Below are 16,571 nucleotides of genomic sequence, written 5' to 3'. Positions count from 1 at the left end.
GGTTGTGCACTAAGCCTCCACGTTCCACAAAGGTGGTTGGTATTTGCATGAGATGTGCAGGTTGGACATAATCAAAAATTTTATTGAAAAATGCACCATAAACTTTTAGAAGGCTTATGCCAATAGCCCTAGTAGTTTGATTGTTGGGTTGGAATCTTTTGTTATTAAAATGAGACATAAATCCCTATGGTAGCCAGTACCAATCAATTGAGATGAAAACTGATAGTCAACTGTACACTGGACTTCCTTTTCAGTTAGGATTTTTAAAAATTTTTTACCCCCTGAATAAATAGTTTGTCATGAAGTTATTTATTATTTTTTTTACCTATTTATGTGAGTGTAGAATTTATTTATTCAAAATGTGTACACAAAAATGTAAAATTTTTATAATAGGTAAATGTTTGGTGATTAGTGACCATTAGTCTATGATTATTGGAAAATCATGAGATGTGGTCTGGTGGGACGTAGGTTTTAGAAAAACATTTTCTTTATTGTGCCAACGTTTTGATCTTTATTGAGATCATCTTTAGGGCCTGGGATTTACAAACATTGTTTAAATTTAACAAATACATATAGGATGTGGAAAAAAGAGAATTTATACAATGCAAAAAAAAAATTTTTTTTTTATATTCAATCAAAGTATTTGTACTCACTCAAAGTGTTTGTTTTCTGTGATTATGAAGTAATCCAAACAAATATAAATAAATAAATTATATATATATATATATACACATACATACATTTCTTTATTTATTTCCTTAACTGCCATGTCCAATAAAAGGAAGCCAATATGAATTCTAGGCCCCGAACCATATTGACCATAACCTCGCACCTTGCCCCAAGAAAAGATACATCCAAAAATGGATACTTAACTGTCCAAAACCTGGAGGACCAATACCCCAGTATTGAGGCCTTAAAAATGCCGGAAGCAAGATCCTACACCAAGGAGACGCTGGCTGATTAGCAATAAAGTTAGCCAATGGTTTAGAGGAACACAATAGATCTACTTAGGTCGAGGTGCAAAAAGACTTGTGACTTGAATTGAAATTGCTATCACTCTGTTGTCAATGTACAGTGGAGGGCAGTTTCAATGTGAACATACACTGAGTACATTTTTTTTTCATCCAGTCTTGTACTCAACTTTTTTATATGATGCAATAGTGTACAGTCCTTGGCAGCGTTGGGACTGAATACATTTAAGATTGTTTTGCCCTGATAATAACCTTAAAATAGGTCGAAAGCTTGGCATATAACAATTGACATTGTTTTTTTCATCGAATTAAAAATTAGGGCTTCTGACTCGCATTCATCACACTAGAGGTTCTGGGTTGGCAGATTCAGCATAGCCCATGGAATTTTATTGAGAATAATATTTAAAAAATAGTGTTTGTATATTAAACCTTCAAATTTTAAAATTTATCAAAATCAGACTGACTGTTTTGGAGTGGTTGATGACCAAATGACTCTGCTTTTCAGTTTAAATATTATTTTTATTGGATTGAGCTTATAAATAAAATCATATTTTCCATACGAAACATCAACTTAGTCTATGTGCTTTATGAATAACAATATTGTCACAATTAAAATTATTAGTTTGAAAAATTGATAAAATAAAGACTAGTGTATAGTTGGTGTAACAATAAGCATGTTGCTACAACAAAAATTGCTATACAATAATTCTGTACAATTTTATATAAAAATACATGACAATATTTTCTTCATTTGTGTTTATTTATTGTATTTGGTTTATAAATAATGATGGAGATGGCAAATGAAATCCATGCTAAATTTATAATGTACAATTTTATTTTACAATATTCACAATTTTGTGCATATACACTCGTGGTTTAATTTTATACATATGTTTAGTGTCTTATATAGTTAGTAGGATATGATTCCTACACGTTTGCAAATTATGCTTTAATGACTCTTACTAGATAGTAACTACAGTTCCAAGAAATTTAAGTCTGGCACAATATTCATAGGGACGTTAATTTTACAATTAATATGTAGTTCACGGTCCCTTCAACAAATGTCTTAATTTATAGATAAACCATAATAAACAATATTTTTTTTGTAATTTTAAAATGCGTTAATATAATCATTTGCTAGTTCGATTTATGTTCTAACCAGTCTTGTTTGATCATGTCAGCTCCCTTTTCTCCTATCATAATTGTAGGTGCATTCGTGTTACCGCTAACTATTGTTGGCATTATAGAAGCATCTATAACTCGTAAATTTCCTAAGCCATGGACTCTTAGACGTGGGTCAACCACTGCTTCAGGATCATGTGCTGGGCCCATTTTACATGTACCGACAGGATGGTAAATTGTCATTGTAAAGTGTCTGATTGCGCACTCCCAATATTTGTCTGATCCAAATGGGTACCACTGACATCCTGGAACTGGTATGCGATGAAGCCTCGATCTGAACTGTTTAAATGCTTTTCCATTAGCCACCTGCAATGAAAAATCGTTTAAATTTATAAATAACATAATATTTGATGAAAACTGTATTTAATTGATTTTATTAAACCAAATAGTTTAAGAAAAAATATTTCAAAAACTTATTTAATAAAGTTATCTTAGTTTCTCACATTTTATGTCTTTTTTACCTAAGGATTCCCCCATTAGTCCCATTTGACTAATGCCTCTGAACATTTAACACCCAAAAGAAAAGTGTTTTTCATTACTTACTCGTAATGCAAGTTTTACTCCTTCTGTTAATGTCTGAATGTCCTGAGGATGGTGGAAGTAATTTGGGTTGACAATAGGGTAATGAAATGGATTACTTGATCTGAGTTTTACCCAACCTCTTGATTTCGGTCTCAGAAGTAATGGAATTATTGTCCAAGAATCTTTATTATTTATTGGCCTAAACATCTTATCGTAAACATAATCTGTCAAGCCGAGAATCTTGCGGACTCTCACTCCTGAATCTGAGTTAATCGAAGCAGGTGCCATATGGAACTGAATATCAGGATAATCTTCACTGTGGTTGGCAAATTTTGTATTGACAAAGCCTAAACCCTCAACACCTCCTAATGTTGTCATCGGTCCTTTTTCTCTTACAACATATTCCAGAGTCACTGGCACAGCCTGAAGAAATATATTTTTAAAATAAACCATGGAATAGGGGAAATATTATTCTTGTTTTACCTTCAGTCTATCTTGTACTATAGCAACCGGTTTTTCTGTGATAAATGTCAACCCGGCCATTCCTACATGGTCTTGCAAATTTTCACCTACTGGAAGATCTTTAATTACCGGAATGCCTAAGTTGTGGAGATGTTGACCAGGCCCAACACCAGAAAGCATTAATATCTGTGGTGAATTTATAGCTCCTGCTGATACTATTACCTGATGTAAGTAATAAAAATAAGTTTGCTGCCAGGCCAAATCAGTTCTCAATAAACTCACCTCTTTTCTCACAAGTGCAGCTTGTCTTATTCCATCTCTTACAAATTGTACTCCGTATGCACGCTTTTTTCCATTTATGAGTATTTTTGTTACGTGGGCATTCATAGCTATATGCAAATTTCGCCTCTGACGAACAGGCCTTAGAAACGCTTTTGTCGTACTGCATCTACTACCTCTTCTAATAGTCCCCTAAAAATGTGAATTAAGTTAGGAGTTATTTACTTATTATCTATTGCATGAATATTGAACTACTTGCTAATATAATTGTTTTATTTGTGCTTTTTTTTTTGTTTTGTAGGTTTGCTGTTGATGTTATGGATGTTTTGTTTTTATTTGTTATAACAAGAGCATATATTGATGCTCGCTTAAATTAAATATAACAAATATATAAATATAAATGTATAACGCATAGAAGTTTCTATTATTTTATTATTTATTATTTTTATAATCGATTTTACATCAGACAATGTACCTGAGCTATCATAAAACCAGTTTGCTGTGCTCCATTAATATCCCGATTTGGATAGCCCAGTTCTTCGCCGGCCTGAAGGAAGGCAAGAACCAAAGGAGTTCTCCATGGCGCTTCTTGCACAGTGAGGAAACCGCCCCTCGAATGATACGGACCTATTAAGTAATTATTGCGGTTATCTTCAGATTTTTTGAAGTAATGTAATACCTAAAAATGAAAATGATTTAAACTCGAGCAAATATCGCATAAATGTAAAGTAAAAATTTATTTATTTTTCTAAAAAACATCTTTGATGAAGAGTTTATCTTACATTTTTGTAGCCCCAGCCAGTGTTCCCTGCAGCTTCCCAATTATTGTAGTCATGCTTGTTTCCTCTTACATAAAGCATATAATTCAGGACGCTGGACCCTCCGAGAACTTTTCCTCTTGGCCAGTTGCATCTTCCATTTTTCATAGCCAGACATGATCTCCCTAAGCATTGCATTAATTTTATTAAATGAGACATTTATTTTATACTTGAGTTGTAGTTATTTTTTTAATCAAAATTTGATTTGCCTTAGAGGGAAAATAGATGTTTATTTTTCAACAAGTCATTTTATTTAAAGCAGGGCTTCCCAAACTTTTTAACCAGCGAACCGCTTTCACAGAACAAAATCCAGGGCGGACCCTACCCAAGTATTTAATATTAGATACTCATTGTATGTATTAAAGTTTTATGAATTAGCCAGTCCATTCCTAATTAGGTGATGGAGGGGGATATTACTTCGAAAATAAACATTTGTTTGACATACTTTATTTACAAAATCCGGAACACAAAAATCAAATTGGACAGAATGGAATCAATAGGTATGTAAAACTCGAGCTAATCTCAAAAGTAATAATTTGAACATAAGGTTTAATGAATTAATGGGAAGAGTGAGGTAGTTTTAGCCTGCACAATTTGGATATGTTTGTTTTAATTTTTGATAGTTTGAGACGGATCCGGTTCAGCATCTAGACAGCTTCGGTATTTAGTTTTGGTGGCTGAGTAGATAGAAAATCCTGATTTCCATTGACAAGTTGTGGAAGAAGAACACGTTTTGTTTTTTCCAGACGGAACCAGAAATGAGAGTATCAGACTCTAAAGTAGATTTCAAGGTGAAGTCTGAAGTAATGTCTATCAAACATTCGCATTCATTTGAAGATAGACTGGTTGGCTTTGTCAAAACTGAAAACGGTTTGATCACCCATTCATGGTCTTGCAGCTTTGTATCTCGGGCTGTTGGAAAGTAGTGCTCAAAAGACATCCCCAACGATTGATATTTCATCAATCAACGTTCGCAAGCTGCAGTTAATTTTTTCTTAAAAAATCATTTAACACGTGAAAACATTCTCAACAGATGCAACCCAAAACTGGATTTTTTTTTGATGGCGCGAAATCTGTCAGCATCGAAAGTTGTGATACTCTTCCCTTGCAAAGAAAGACTCATCTCATTCATTTTCACGAAAATATCTGATAAATACGAAAGTATACATTGCTATTTCTCATCTCCGAAAATGTTGGCCAATTTGACATTTTGGTCCGCCAACAGAGATAAGACTTCAGGACGTAATTCCTAATTCGTAAGCAGAGAATGATGAAGGCTTCCCATATCCTCACACAGTATTGTGAAAAATTTTGACTTCAATGGCCGCGACTTGATATAATTAGTAATTTGAACAGACTCATCCAAAACTTTCTTAAAAGAGGATGTCACTTGTTTCATAGGTAAAGCATGTCTATGGAGAACACAATGACTTGACCTGCTGCAATCCTTCAATTTATTATCTTTTATTTTAGTAATTGCTCCAGTTCGGCCAGTCATTGCTTTTTCATCATTACGTCAATGCAATCAGTCCATGGAATTTCGTTAATTGTAAAAAAATCATCCAACAAACAGAATATTTCGGTACCTATTGCATTGGAAGGAAGGTTTGCACAAGAAAAAATCCTCCTCGAAACATACCGAGTATTCATAGTGGAGAAAAGCCAATAAAATAGCCAACCCCACTACAACAGTTGATTTGTCGATTTGGTGGGAAAATGAATTCTGTTGGATGCGAGAAACCAGCGATTCATTCACATCATTTGATAAATAAAGTATCCGCCTTTTGACAGTATTGTTTTACTTAAGACACCGAACATTTATGTTACGGTACAATATCGTTAAAACACGATTTTATGAGGTTTCATCGATGGTATGAGCTTTACCTGCCTCTGTCATGGGTAACTTATCGAGTAAGACGCTTTTAGTGAGTTTTCAATAACAGTTTTTGCGTGAGTTTTAATGAAGCAGGCAGTTCAGTGCACATCCTTATGAAAATAATCAGTTTGTTTCTCCCGATGTTCTGTGTGTGTACCCTCAAAATGGTGACACAACTGAAACCATTGAACTATTTGGAAGATGACTTTCGCGCAAATCACACTCAGAGCTTTACCCTCGTCAGCCTCTATAAATCCAAAATCTAAGTAGCTGTTGTGGTACCTAAGCTTTTTAGATATTCCACTTCCACTGTCTGTTTGACCTGCACCTATTCGGAGACTTGTAGAATTTGAGCATGTTGGATCCTGCTGAGGTGCTTTATCTGAACGGTGTTTTTTATTAGGTTTGTCGCCAATAATGTCCTAATCAGTAGGTTGTCCTTCCGCCTCATTAATTCCAATTCGGCGCTTTCCTGGCTGAGTACGTGATGGAGAAACCGCATGCTTCCTCAGAGATCCGACTTCAGTCCCGACCCATATTGGAGTAAATAACTGGTCATTGAGAATCACACAAATAGGTAGGTATTGCGCGAAATTGATCTTGAATCAAATTTTCGAGAAACACCATTGGAAAAATTCAGGGTGTTCCAGAAGCAGCAGTTCCCGTTAATAAAGGACCCTAGTATGAAATTCCTCGGAAAATCGACCGACCAGTACAGTCCATCCGTCTCATTTACCTTCCGTCTATTTTGTTTACGTATGTAAAAATAAAAGTAGAATGAATAATTAAAAATTTAAAAAACTTTCCTTTGTATCTACTCATTAGTTTTTTTATTTTATTTATTTTAAATTTATTTCTGTAATTAGTTAGGGTTGGACTCCCCGTCCAAGGGCTCCGAATCACAGTTTGTGAAGCCCCAATTTAAAGGATTAAATTAAATACCTCAGAATATTAATAAAATATAAATACCTTTTTCTACAATTAAATAAATTGTCAATTTAATTTCTCGCATTTAATTAATTGTACATTGTTCATTTCTAAGCTTGGTTGGACTAAATCGTGCAAACAACAGGCTTATTATTTATATTACACATACACTATATTAATATTATGTATAATATATAATATAAAGGGTGTATCAACTTCTATAGTCCACCTATTTAATTCGGAAAAATGGTCTTATACAAACCCCAAGTTAATTTTGGCTAGGAATCGCGAGGTGGTAACAGATTTATTTTATTTTATTTACTTACAGTCCAAACAGGTCAGGTACCCAAGCATAGAACAGTCAGTCAAGCAACTCAACAAAAAAATCATTAGAATATAAACTATTAAAAAAGGATATAAAAATAAAAATAACAGCAAAGCAGGGCCAACACTTTTAACAAAAAAATCAACATTATAAATAAATTAATAAATAATACATAAAAATTAATAAATGAACCCACAATTACATTTTAAAGCTCGTTCAATATTTTTTTTAAAGATCCTAAGGGACGAGGAGAAGGGGTCAGCACTGATAGCGACTTTATTTATGTAATGCACCGCTGTGAAGATTGAAGACTCTAACCTGTATTTGGTCCTGTGCCGTGAAGTACTAAACAATTCACGAGTCCGTAGTTAACCCAGGGGAACCCTAAAGCCAATGCAAGATATCTCCGGGGAGTCAATAAAATTATTTAGGATCTTCCATAGAAACATAACGGAAGCCAAAACTCTTCTATCCGCCAGAGAATCCAGGCCTACTAGAGCAAGCCTGTCTTCATAGGAGCAATGATGGTACTTCCTGTGATTGCATATCTTGTATTACAGGTATTTCGTGGCCTTTGTCAGAACCCTTTCTATCATGTAAGACCCATCTAAAGAACCAGGCGACCAAACAACACTGGCATACTGTAGGTGACTCGCACCAGTACAGTTCTACAAAAGGGTTCTTAAAGTCGACAGTTTGGCTGAGTAATTTTTAAACCATTTATTCCTAAAGGCCTGGATGTGGTTCCGAAAATCACAATTTTTATTAAAAATAATCCCGAGACCCGAGATAGTATCTACCTTATCAATGTGAGAACCTTCAATACTATAGACGAAACACTCTCAACACGACACACAAGGATGGCACAATTACACAGAAGACAAACACTTTGAGCCCTGAAGATGATCTCAATAAAAGATCGAAACGTTGGCACGATAAAGAAAATGTTTTTCTGAAACCTACATCACTCCCGACCGCATCTCACGATATCTGAATAACTATCGATTAACGGTCACTAATCTCTACACACTATAAACGAATTGGTCGTAATCGTGAATTATTTTTTTCTTGAAGAACTTCAAAATCTTACATTTATTTCCGTTTAGTTTTAAATTATTACGCGTACACCAAAGCCAAAAGCGTCTCAAGTCGTTTTGTAAGAGAATACAATCATCGACAGGGCGATAAATTTTCAAATCGTCTGCTAACAGTGAAAATGAAGAATTAATGAGAGCAGAGGCGACGTCATTAAAAAATAAAAGAAATAAGATCGGACCAGAATGAGAGCCTTGCGGCACACCAGATCGAACGTACACAGGCTTCGATAAGCCTTCACCAAATCTTACAACAAAAGATCTTCAGACAAAAAGGAGTCGACCCATCCCAAGAGGGGTTGGCCCACACCTAGTTTTTTGACCATTTAACATAACTTTCTCTTCTCCTCTAGCTGGGAAATGACACTAACTTTGTAATTTTAAGTGAGAATCCCATATTTTTATTGTAAAATTCGATTCGAGAGCTTATTTTATGCCACTTTTATTGAAAGGGTAATTTTGATAGGATCGACCATTTCTGAGTTATGCCCAACGGATGCCAGTTAGATGAAAAAGATACGTTAAATCTGTTATCTCCACACGATTCCTAGCCAAAATTAAATTGGGGCTTGTATAAGACCATTTTTTGCTAATGCTAATCGTTTTCGAAATAAAAAGGGAGAGCCATCTTGTTTGAAAAAGCATACCCCCCTGTCGTGTCTTCCGTCAGGGCGTAACGCAGAAACGGTCGATCCTATCCAAATTTTCCTATCAGTAAAAGTGGCATAAAATAAACTCTAGAATCGAATTGTGCAATAAAAATTTGGGACTCTCATTTAAAATAACAAAATTAGTGTTATTTCCCAGCTAGATGAGAAAGTTATGTTACATCTGTTACCACCACGCGATTCCTAGCCAAACTTAACTTAGGGCCTGTGTAAGACCATGTTTTGCTAAAGTTAATCGCTTCCGAATTAAATGGGTGGACTATAGAAGTTGATACACCCTGTATATTCATATTTGATGCATTACCTGTTCGTTCAGTTTTGTATTGCCAGTCGATGTTGGAGAGTTGAAGGTAGGCAGCCAAAGAGGGTACATCAGATATTTCATTTTCTTGGGGACCTGCTTCGAGCAATAGAATTTTCCAATGTGGCACTTCTGAGAGGCGGCTCGCTACCACTGCTCCTGCCGTTCCACCTCCAATTATTACGAAATCATATTCCGGTAATAATTGGCGCGTGTTCATCAAACGCGATTCCGGATCTACGCTGTCATAGCGATAGTAAGCCAAACCAGCAATCAACATCGGTATAAGCCATATCCCTTAAAAAATATAAGATAATTTAAATTCAAGACCATGATCACTAGTCAAATAATAGAAAATTAAAAAAATCACCTGTTCCGATTATGGCTAAACTTGTCTTGATTGCTGTTGTTACTGCTAAAAGTGTAAATATCATTCTTGATCATATTGATTCTTCGTGATTTCCCTTGTCATATATCTTGCTTCATACTGACTGTGCTATAAAATTCGGTTAGAGGCGGTCGACAAGATTAGTAATTTTGTGATTACCTCTTCTCTTTTCTTTATTGTATTTTTTAATTTAATTTGATGCGAATAATAGATCACAGTGTTCCGCTGGACGTATGCTGTTCGATGATTCGAAGGATTGTTTTTCGGTGTTTACTGGAATCCCATCCATGTGACGTACGGTTGGAATCTAGAACAAAAATAAATTATAATTAAAAAGCGTCTATGGATTTGGTGGATTAAATGTGAACTTGTTACTTGTTTTAAAGTCAAATTTTAATAGAAATATTCAACAGACAATGTCTGTACATTATTCAAAAATTGGATGTGAAAGACGGTTTATTTTCTATAAACTAGAGATAGAATTATTAAATTTGTTTTTCTCTTTTTTTTAATACTTGAATCAAATTTTAGTTGCAACTAGGTTTTAATAAGGTTCGAGGTATGCTCATTCAGCTCAATAAATTTGGACTTGAAGACATTTTCACTTCCAAAATCAGAAGCTGAGTCAAACATTGAGCATATCAATAATCAAAAGTGTGTTAATGTATTAAAACATGTAATCAGAGCTGACAATTCGAAGGGTGTCGTTCGGAATAGCAAATATCCCCTTAGTTTATTATGCAGTGGGTGTAGGAGAGCCAATTATGCAAACGGTTTTGAACATTCTGACCACACCGACAATTAAAAATAGGTTTAGGCTTAATAGACTCAACAACTTGTCACAATGATAAATTAATACACAATAAAGGATCGATATACACGTTGAAAAACGATTAATCATGTGGGATGTGATTAATGGCACGATGATCGGATTATGCCACGCCCATGTCTGCATCCAAAGGCGAAATGTTTATCAAAATTTTTAATTTAGACCGTTTGTCGATAATTCAGTTAAACCGTCCAGCTTTTTGTAATATGAGGACAAGAAGAGGACATTCCCACAACACATCCGCAACACTTTCGAGTCAAAATCAAACGCACTCGGCCACACTTTCGACTGTCGAAATCCTCGGATTATCCTCGGATCTGTGTCGCACACTGGGAGTTAATTATTAATTATTTTGGATTCGTTTGTAATATTCAGTGTCACGTTAAGGTATGTTAGGCGAACAATTAAACCGGCTGGCTTTATGATTTTATGAATTATGATTAAGATTAATTAATTTAAAATACTTTTTAGCAAAAAAAAGTTGTATGTTATCATAAATAACGATCGAGGATTCGCTATTTCGAAAGGATTAATATTACTGAGAATAATTCTTATGAAAAAAAAGCTATAAAAACAGAAAACAATGGTTTCATTGTTAATAATATAAAGGAAATTATTTAAATATGTGAATCACCGGATGTAGTATTTTATGCTGAATGCATAGAATTAGAATCAATAAGAGTGAGTGCCTTCTGCTTAACAAAATCTGTGTTATGAACTGTTCAACAATGATAAAATCTTGAATAGAAAAGAGACTTTGTTCTTTTAAGGGGGGAGCGATAAGAAATATAAACAGAAGGAGTGTTTACTGTCAGACAGAAAAGTCTGAGCCATCATAAACATAATTTACAGTATGGCGTCCTCGTCCAGCAAGAAAAGGCTTAACGATATCAGCAGAGTGATCGCCGAGGAATTTTACAGAGCAGATCTCACAGGTGCCTGTCTGCCTTGTTCTTTCATACTTTTCGAAGAAGCTAGGCGTTTCGGCTTGGAAGTCGAAGTGGTCTGCGGCTCTTCATCTTGTAAAGATCTGTACGCCAATCTGCACTTCTGTTGTCAGTACGAAGGCGATCTGTACGACCCGAGCCGGCTTTTGGCACATATGATATTGGCCGTGGACGTCAATGACTTTGTCTTCCACTCAGGACAACATTCGGTCAGGAACGCGGAACAGTCGTCGATGATGGAAGCTTATGAGACGTTCCGCATGACGAAAAACGGCGAGAAATATTTCAAGAACTCGCCCAAATATTTGCACGAGGTAAGAAGAAAAGTGCACGAGAGGATAACCGAGTATCTAGATTCATGCGGAACTAATGGCCCAAGCATAAATCAAAATTAAACACCTTAAAAACGATGTATTATGGATTTTTATTAAACATTTTTGAACTGTACAAAACACGTTTACCTATTTGAAATTTTTCATAATAACTCGATGAACACACCAATACCACTGAATAATGATCATATTTAAACATTATGACCCGATAATATATAATTTACGCAAAATTTTAAAGCAAATTTTAAGGCCAATTGACCAAAAATTAAAGACAAATCGGTAAATAATTCATGTACGTTTGTATAATTTTATTGAAATTCACATTATTTTTGAACATGCATAGGTTGAACTGGTGGGTCAGTCTACAATCTCGGGTTCAAACTACTACATTTAACATAAAAGCAAAGACTGCTAACAAAAACTTGGATGAAAACATCCATCCATTATAAATAAAGAAAGACCTAACAAAGGGCTTGGTTTCCACCTAGCAATTTTCTTCCGGAAACTTCATAACTACACGAAGACAACACAAGCCAAAAATCAATAACTAACACACAACGGGTAACATAAATGTAACCAAAACAAAGCTTATATGAAAAGGACAAAACATAACACAAAGTCCATTAAATAGTAACATAACCTAGGCCATAGTAGACGAAGAAACGGCCTGGGTTTTCTGTCCAGACATACAAGAACAAACAAGACACCTAGGATCCACCATAATAGACAAAACTACACAACTTCCTCCGGCACGAATAAAGTTAAAAGAAAAACTAATAAAAAAACCTATATACATGTATAGACCTAATGCCGGTTCAACAAATGGTCTTTGTAAAAAGTACTAGTGCTTTTAATTTTTTGGGGCAACGTTAGACACAAGAACAAGGATAGTCAGACCAGAATCGACTTAAATAATTATTGTAGAATGAACTTTTATTTATTTACCTGGACAAATGCTTTTACGACATCATCTTCAGTGATAAACTCCTCCAATTTGCATTAAAGAATTTTCTCGATAAGAGCATATCGACCCTGTATTATAATTTTTTCGCAATTTGTCAAACACTCCTAGATTGTTCTAGAATTACTTTACGAAAGGATAGACAGATGGTACCAAGTCAGGGTTATAAGCAGGGGGTGTCAAGTCTTTGATTCTGCCCATTTCTGCGAATTCCTTCCGAGTTAGAGATTTTGTTTAAAAACTATATAATATAAAACTGTATACAAGCTGTGTGGTAATGCCCTGTCTAACACAAACAAAAAGTGAAAAACAGTTTAGTTCCATTAAATGGTGTACGACGTCAGGGATATAGGGAGGGGTGAGTTGATTGAGGCTGAATATGTACCGTAAATGTAATAGAGTTTGTAGAGGTTCTTATTCTTAACCCTTTCTGTCCCTGTGTTGCTTCAGAGCAACTTTAGCGATTTCTCCATATTTTCTACTTTTCTTTACCGGAATGTTGGCGGGATATCCTATGAGTTTAGGTCGTATTGTTCCTAGTGTTTCTACCTGGCAACATGGAATTTTTTTGCGCCAATGCTTAAGTTAGCAGATAAAAATAAGCTCTTGGAAATGGCACTGGTCACTTCACACTTGTTAACTGGCGGGAACCCAAGTAACATAAAAACTCTCGGCTGTAGATGGACCCAATGCCTAGAAGTAATATGAAGATGTGGTGAGCATTTACTTTTTGTAATGGATGGATTTTACTCACAGGTTTTAAACCACTAGGTTTTTTTTTTACCATCCTTACAAAAAATACCCATTACCTGTTCTACCGACTCGCAGATCTACACTCAACCATCAACCCTAATAAACTAGGGGTCACGGGGGTAAGTTTCTTTTTTTAACGCATATCATCTAAAATGTATTGTATGTAAATCATCACCAGTTCCTTTAAATGTGGGCTGAACAGGTGTTTCTGACTCTGCCTATAGATATGGTACAACCATTTGGATACAAGAATTAGGTATAAATTAATTAGTTTATATTATTTTGATTAGTTTAAGAGTGATTTCTTTCGACCGGTTCGGTGGAAAAGCATCGCAGTCAAACTGTTTGACTTATGTCTTGTTACAATTGCAATTACATGGATGATCTCTTCCTCAAGAGGTGTGTTTAGAGACAAGCAGAGGTGAAAATTTCCCTCGGATAGATTTCGAGTCGGTCGGTTTCACAATAATTGGGAACACTGATGTGGAGGGACTCTGTTACGTGACCATTGGTTCCGGTTTCCACTTCGTTTTTTTTTCGGATCACGTTCTTGTCATTTTCGCTGCAAACGGCCCGTTATTGTTTAAGATATTCAATTCAATTCACAGATCACAACTTCATCCGAGGAGAGAGTGAGAGATTGTAAAATAAGACATATGTTTTGCATTACTGGGGTTACTGTTGTAAGATTTTCCATGTTATATTGAGAATACCGGGTGATGTCAGCTGAAATTATTGTACGTGTAAAATTATATAAGAATTCTATAAGAAAGTGTCTTGTAGACATGCAAAACTCTGCAATTTTATGGTTTATAACATTCAAATTAGCCTAGCTATATATTTATTTAAAAAAAAATTAATATAAATATAGTAGGGAGTGTCTCAAGGGAGCATACCAGGCCCACTATATTTTCTGCTGTGTTACTGACCTCCTCGTCTTTACTTATTGCCCCTGATTGCTTCATTCTTTGCTTATAGAAGTTAAATTAGCCTAGTTATACATTTATTTGGTAAAAAGTAAGATTATATTTGTTAAGAATTAAGATAAAAATATTAGGGGGTGTTTCAAGGGAGCAAACCAGGCCCACTATATTTTCTGCTCTGTGTTAACGACCTCCTTCTCTTTACTTAGTGCCCCTGATTGCTTCATCATTGCTTATAGAAGTCAAATTAGCCCAGTTATACATTTATTTAAAAAAAATTAATATAAATATATTAGGGAGTGTCTCAAGGGAGCATACCAGGCCCACTATAGTTTCTGCTCTGTGTTAACGACCTCCCTCTCTTTACTTAGTTCCCCTGATTGTTTCATTCATTGCTTATAGAAATTGAATTAGCCTATTATACATATATTTGGATATATGGTTAAATTAAGATCAAATATATGGGAGTGCTCCAAGGGAGCATCCTGGGCCCAATATTGTTTTTGCTCTGTTACCCTATTTGTTCTATTCATGGCTTATAGAAATAAGATTAGCCTAGTTGTACATATATTATATAAAATTAAGCAAGATAAGAATTTATTCGTGGGGTCTATGTCTCGAAGGCTTAAACGACCTTAACCTGTTTATCCGTTAAGCTTTTTATTCTAGGCTTCACGACAGAACATAAAGAAATTAGAAACTGATTAAAGTGTTGTCCTTGCGAGATGTGAGAACATTTATCGATTTTTATAAAAGAAACAACGTGCGACAAGTTGTAGACATCCGCCTGACCAAAGACATTTTTTACCCGGAAAAAATTATTTTAAATGAGATTTATTTTTTCTACTTTTAAAAATAATCCTTAAGAATAGTTATATGCCTATGATTATTAATATGTACATTAAGCAAAAAAGTGATTTATTGATTAGTTGGAGCGAAATCCGGCTGAAAAATTTGTAGAAATTGACGAAAACACTGCCCTTGGCGGAGGCAAATAATTGGAGGGTCTTCAGTACGATAGAATGGTGTGGAACCATTTGAATTAAAAGAAACGAAGACGTCTACCTATCGACTATTGCCAGATACCCTACCGGGCGTAAATGGTGCTTTTTTTCGACAGCCGCAGTGAAAGTGTTATCAAGTTTCATCACCCGTGTATCACGTTGCTGTGCTTGTGCTGATTTTTGTGTCACGTATTTTGAAAGATTATATATTTGATTGAAATATGTAACTGAAAAGTTAAGGATATAGCTTTCGCCATTGTTCAAGCTTATTTTTTTATTTTTTATTTTTTTTATTTATTTATTATTTTTTTTAACGAGGGTTCGCAACAGCAGAGGTCATATAAACCCTTAGGGTGCCGGTGTTTTTGAAGAAAAAGCCCATTTGTAAGTATGTCGGGTTCGAATGCAGGGCCGCTGGATTCGAACCCGGGACCTTTACCTTACAGTGATGAGCGCCGTGTCAAAGACTAAACCTTGCGGCCACCGACGCCCCCCTTTCAAGCTTATTATCGATCAATATATGTATTTAGCAGTCATAATTGACAGTATTAATTATTTAAATTAATTATACTTTTAACCGAAGGTCGTGGTTGAGATGAAAAAGTAAGTGTCAAGAGCGGGATTCGAACTCACAACCTTCGGCTCTATACGCCGCTGCTCTCTAAGTGGTAGCTAGGCTCAAGTGGTTAGAGCAGAGGTGTATTGAGCCAAAGGTCGTGCGTTCGAATCCCCCTCGTGACATTTGATTTTTCATCTCAACCAAGACCTTAGATTAAAAGTAGAATTAATTAAAACTTATTACCGATGTACTTAGGCAAGAGGCTCGCTTAAAATTGAATAATAATATCTCACCCTTTTCGGTTCAAATTTTTTTCATTAAATCAGTTTTTATCTTGAGTAAATGGTTAATGGAGGGGTAATAAAATTCAAAACAAGCGGAATCGCTACGGGTGGCGGCGGGTACGAAATGATGGGATGGCTTTTTTTCACAGCGATTACGGCGTGACAC

The 16,571-nt window shown here is 35.2% G+C and overlaps 2 protein-coding genes across 6 annotated transcripts in view; one reads left to right on the top strand and one right to left on the bottom strand.

Moving 5' to 3' along the window:
* LOC106665347 (flotillin-2) overlaps positions 1-16,571 on the top strand; it is a 176,306-nt gene that overhangs the window by 1,575 nt on the left and 158,160 nt on the right. The gene's annotated exons all lie outside the window — the stretch shown is intronic.
* Positions 1,785-16,571, bottom strand: part of LOC106665343 (glucose dehydrogenase [FAD, quinone]) — a 38,543-nt gene continuing 23,756 nt past the window's right edge. For 3 of the 5 annotated variants that reach the window (XM_014391688.2, XM_014391689.2, XM_024226907.1), the window contains exons 2-10: positions 9,973-10,120; positions 9,796-9,921; positions 9,429-9,722; positions 4,199-4,359; positions 3,892-4,095; positions 3,420-3,608; positions 3,159-3,359; positions 2,697-3,098; positions 1,785-2,459 (exon numbers count right to left, since the gene is read on the bottom strand). In XM_014391688.2, coding sequence (XP_014247174.1) covers positions 2,109-2,459; positions 2,697-3,098; positions 3,159-3,359; positions 3,420-3,608; positions 3,892-4,095; positions 4,199-4,359; positions 9,429-9,722; positions 9,796-9,859 — 1,866 coding nt within the window. In that variant the 5' untranslated portion in view covers positions 9,860-9,921; positions 9,973-10,120 and the 3' untranslated portion in view covers positions 1,785-2,108. Of the gene's footprint in view, positions 2,460-2,696; positions 3,099-3,158; positions 3,360-3,419; positions 3,609-3,891; positions 4,096-4,198; positions 4,360-9,428; positions 9,723-9,795; positions 9,922-9,972; positions 10,121-11,276; positions 11,371-16,571 lie in introns of those variants that run through there. The other 2 variants (XM_014391686.2, XM_014391687.2) reach the window with 2 other exon arrangements.

Source organism: Cimex lectularius, unplaced genomic scaffold (assembly GCF_000648675.2).
Source record: "Cimex lectularius strain Harlan isolate CLEC.00 unplaced genomic scaffold, Clec_2.1 scaffold9, whole genome shotgun sequence".
NCBI classification, from domain to species: domain Eukaryota; kingdom Metazoa; phylum Arthropoda; class Insecta; order Hemiptera; family Cimicidae; genus Cimex; species Cimex lectularius.
The sequence above is the reverse complement of the archived record's forward strand: the minus strand, read 5'-3'. Positions and strand labels throughout refer to the sequence as shown.